General features: G+C 24.2%; 1 protein-coding gene across 1 annotated transcript; it reads left to right on the plus strand. All coding sequences in view use genetic code 6, as the record gives it.

The window, feature by feature from the left end:
• Positions 1-754: 754 nt before the first annotated feature.
• IMG5_102840 (leishmanolysin family protein, putative) lies at positions 755-1,505 on the plus strand (the record flags this gene model as incomplete). Its single annotated transcript, XM_004035184.1, has 3 exons — positions 755-851; positions 962-1,368; positions 1,410-1,505. Coding segments are annotated over 3 exons (600 nt in total), but the record flags the coding sequence as incomplete, so codon positions are not given.
• Between the last annotated feature and the right edge of the window lie 597 nt (positions 1,506-2,102).

Consider the following 2,102-nt stretch of genomic DNA (forward strand, 5'->3'; position numbering starts at 1 on the left):
TTATTCACCATTATTTGTTACTAAACAAATAAATCTTTATGAAATTTCTTTTTAAACAATAAGAATTTAAAAATAATTTAGGTATTTTTTAAAAAACATCTAATGTTATCTTCAAAATAACAAATTAATTCCTATATTAATAATATACTTATAACTATTAGAATAAATAGTTCTTAACAAATTTACTGAAAAATCATATTTTATATATTATTTGTATAATTTCTAACAATCCAAAATATAATTCTCTTACTCTAAATCAATATAATTATAATCAAGATAAATATATTATGATTGAAAAATTAGTATTGTATAAATTTTTAGCTCTCAATTATTTATTTTTCTTTTATATGTTTTCTAATTTCTAATTATTATTTTTATTCTTTAATTTAAATGTATAATTACTTTTATTTTTACGTATTAGGTGAATTACGAATTCAGGTATATTACCAATTGGTGATGATTGTTAAATATCTGTTATTTTTAAAGAATTAATCACAGGATTTTAGTATATTACTAAAAATAATCGTTCTATATTTGCGATTGCTCTTTTAAAAGACATAGGTTTTTATGCTGAAGTAAATGAAAATATGGGGAAAAAGGAAAAGGTTGCGATTTCTTAGAAAATGTTTGCTATAGTAATACTGAATACCCAGAATTTCCTAAAAATTTAGATGATCTTTTATGTTCATTCGAATATGAAGGATTCGCTCTATCTGAAACTAACAAATATGCAGACTAATGTAAAATAGTATAGCCTGAAATAGAAAATCTTTGTACAAATCCTAATGCTATAGAGGATGATGAAGATTTAGAAATGGAAGAGGATAAATTATCTGATTATTCAACTCAAAGTAAATGCTTCTAATCTTCATATATGTAAAATCATCATCGTAATATTAATATAATATTAATTTAAATGCTCCTCCCTCCGATTCGTCTAAAATATCTATTATTTTTCCAGATATTTAATTGTAAGTTTTATGTGGAACAGGGAATTAAGGGGAATAAAAGGATATTGATAAAACTCGCAAAAAAGCTAAAGGTAAAATCACATGTCCTTCAGATTATAATAGATTCTGTAATAATTCCCGTACATGTCCGAATTTCTGTTCTTAAAAAGGAGTCTGTGTAAACGGACATTGCATATGCTAATCTGGATATAGAGGGGAAAATTGTATTACAAAATGCTCCGGATTATTCATTGATGGAAAGTGTATATAATAAGGCTCTTGTCCTTCAGGTAAATTCAAGAACCCAGATAATACTTGCAAATCCAATTGTCTTTAAGGCCTATATGGAAAGGATGGTAATTGTGAACCATGCCATAGCAGTTGCTTTAGTTTTACTGGACCGACCAATATAATTAGTGTACTAAATGTTAGTTTTTAACATTATTACAAGATAATTAGTGTTTGGATTAGAAACAAGGATATAAACCTAATTATGGTTTGGGTATATGCGAGTCTTAGTTATCCACAGCACGTTAAGGAAATTGCAAAACTTGTGTAAAAAAAAATTCTTCTTTATATATAACTTGTAGGATATTGCTGGTAAATTCTAAAGAATGTGTAAAACCTTTTATTTGATATCTTTAATTAAGAATTCTAATACATATATTAAATGTAATACTTCTAAAAAATATAGATTAGGTTCAGATAAAAAATGTAAATTGTGCAAAGAAAATTGTTCATAATGTAATCCTAATACATAATAAGTCATGATAGTAGAAGTTGTGTAAATTAATGCCCTGGCGCTAGTTTTTATTTTGATAGTATTGAAAATGCTAATAATTTCATAAAAATTATTAAAATTTTAATGATAATGGTTGCGAAAAATGTTAAAATGGTTACTATATAGATTCATAAACTAAAGCTTGCACTTAATGTCCTTCTAAATAAATTAATTGTCAAAATTGTGATGATTCCATCTATTTATAATGTAATAATAATTAAAAAAAAATGCTAACAAAATATTGCTTCAGTAGGTAATACTATAATTAATGGAATTATAATTATAAAATATCCGACAGGATGTAAAAAATATAATGAATCTAAGCAATGATTTTAATGTAATTAAAGTTTAATTATTGATTATAAAACTAA

The sequence above is a fragment of the Ichthyophthirius multifiliis genome, assembly GCF_000220395.1.
Source record: "Ichthyophthirius multifiliis unplaced genomic scaffold scaff_1120509250856, whole genome shotgun sequence".
Lineage (NCBI taxonomy): Eukaryota > Ciliophora > Oligohymenophorea > Hymenostomatida > Ichthyophthirius > Ichthyophthirius multifiliis.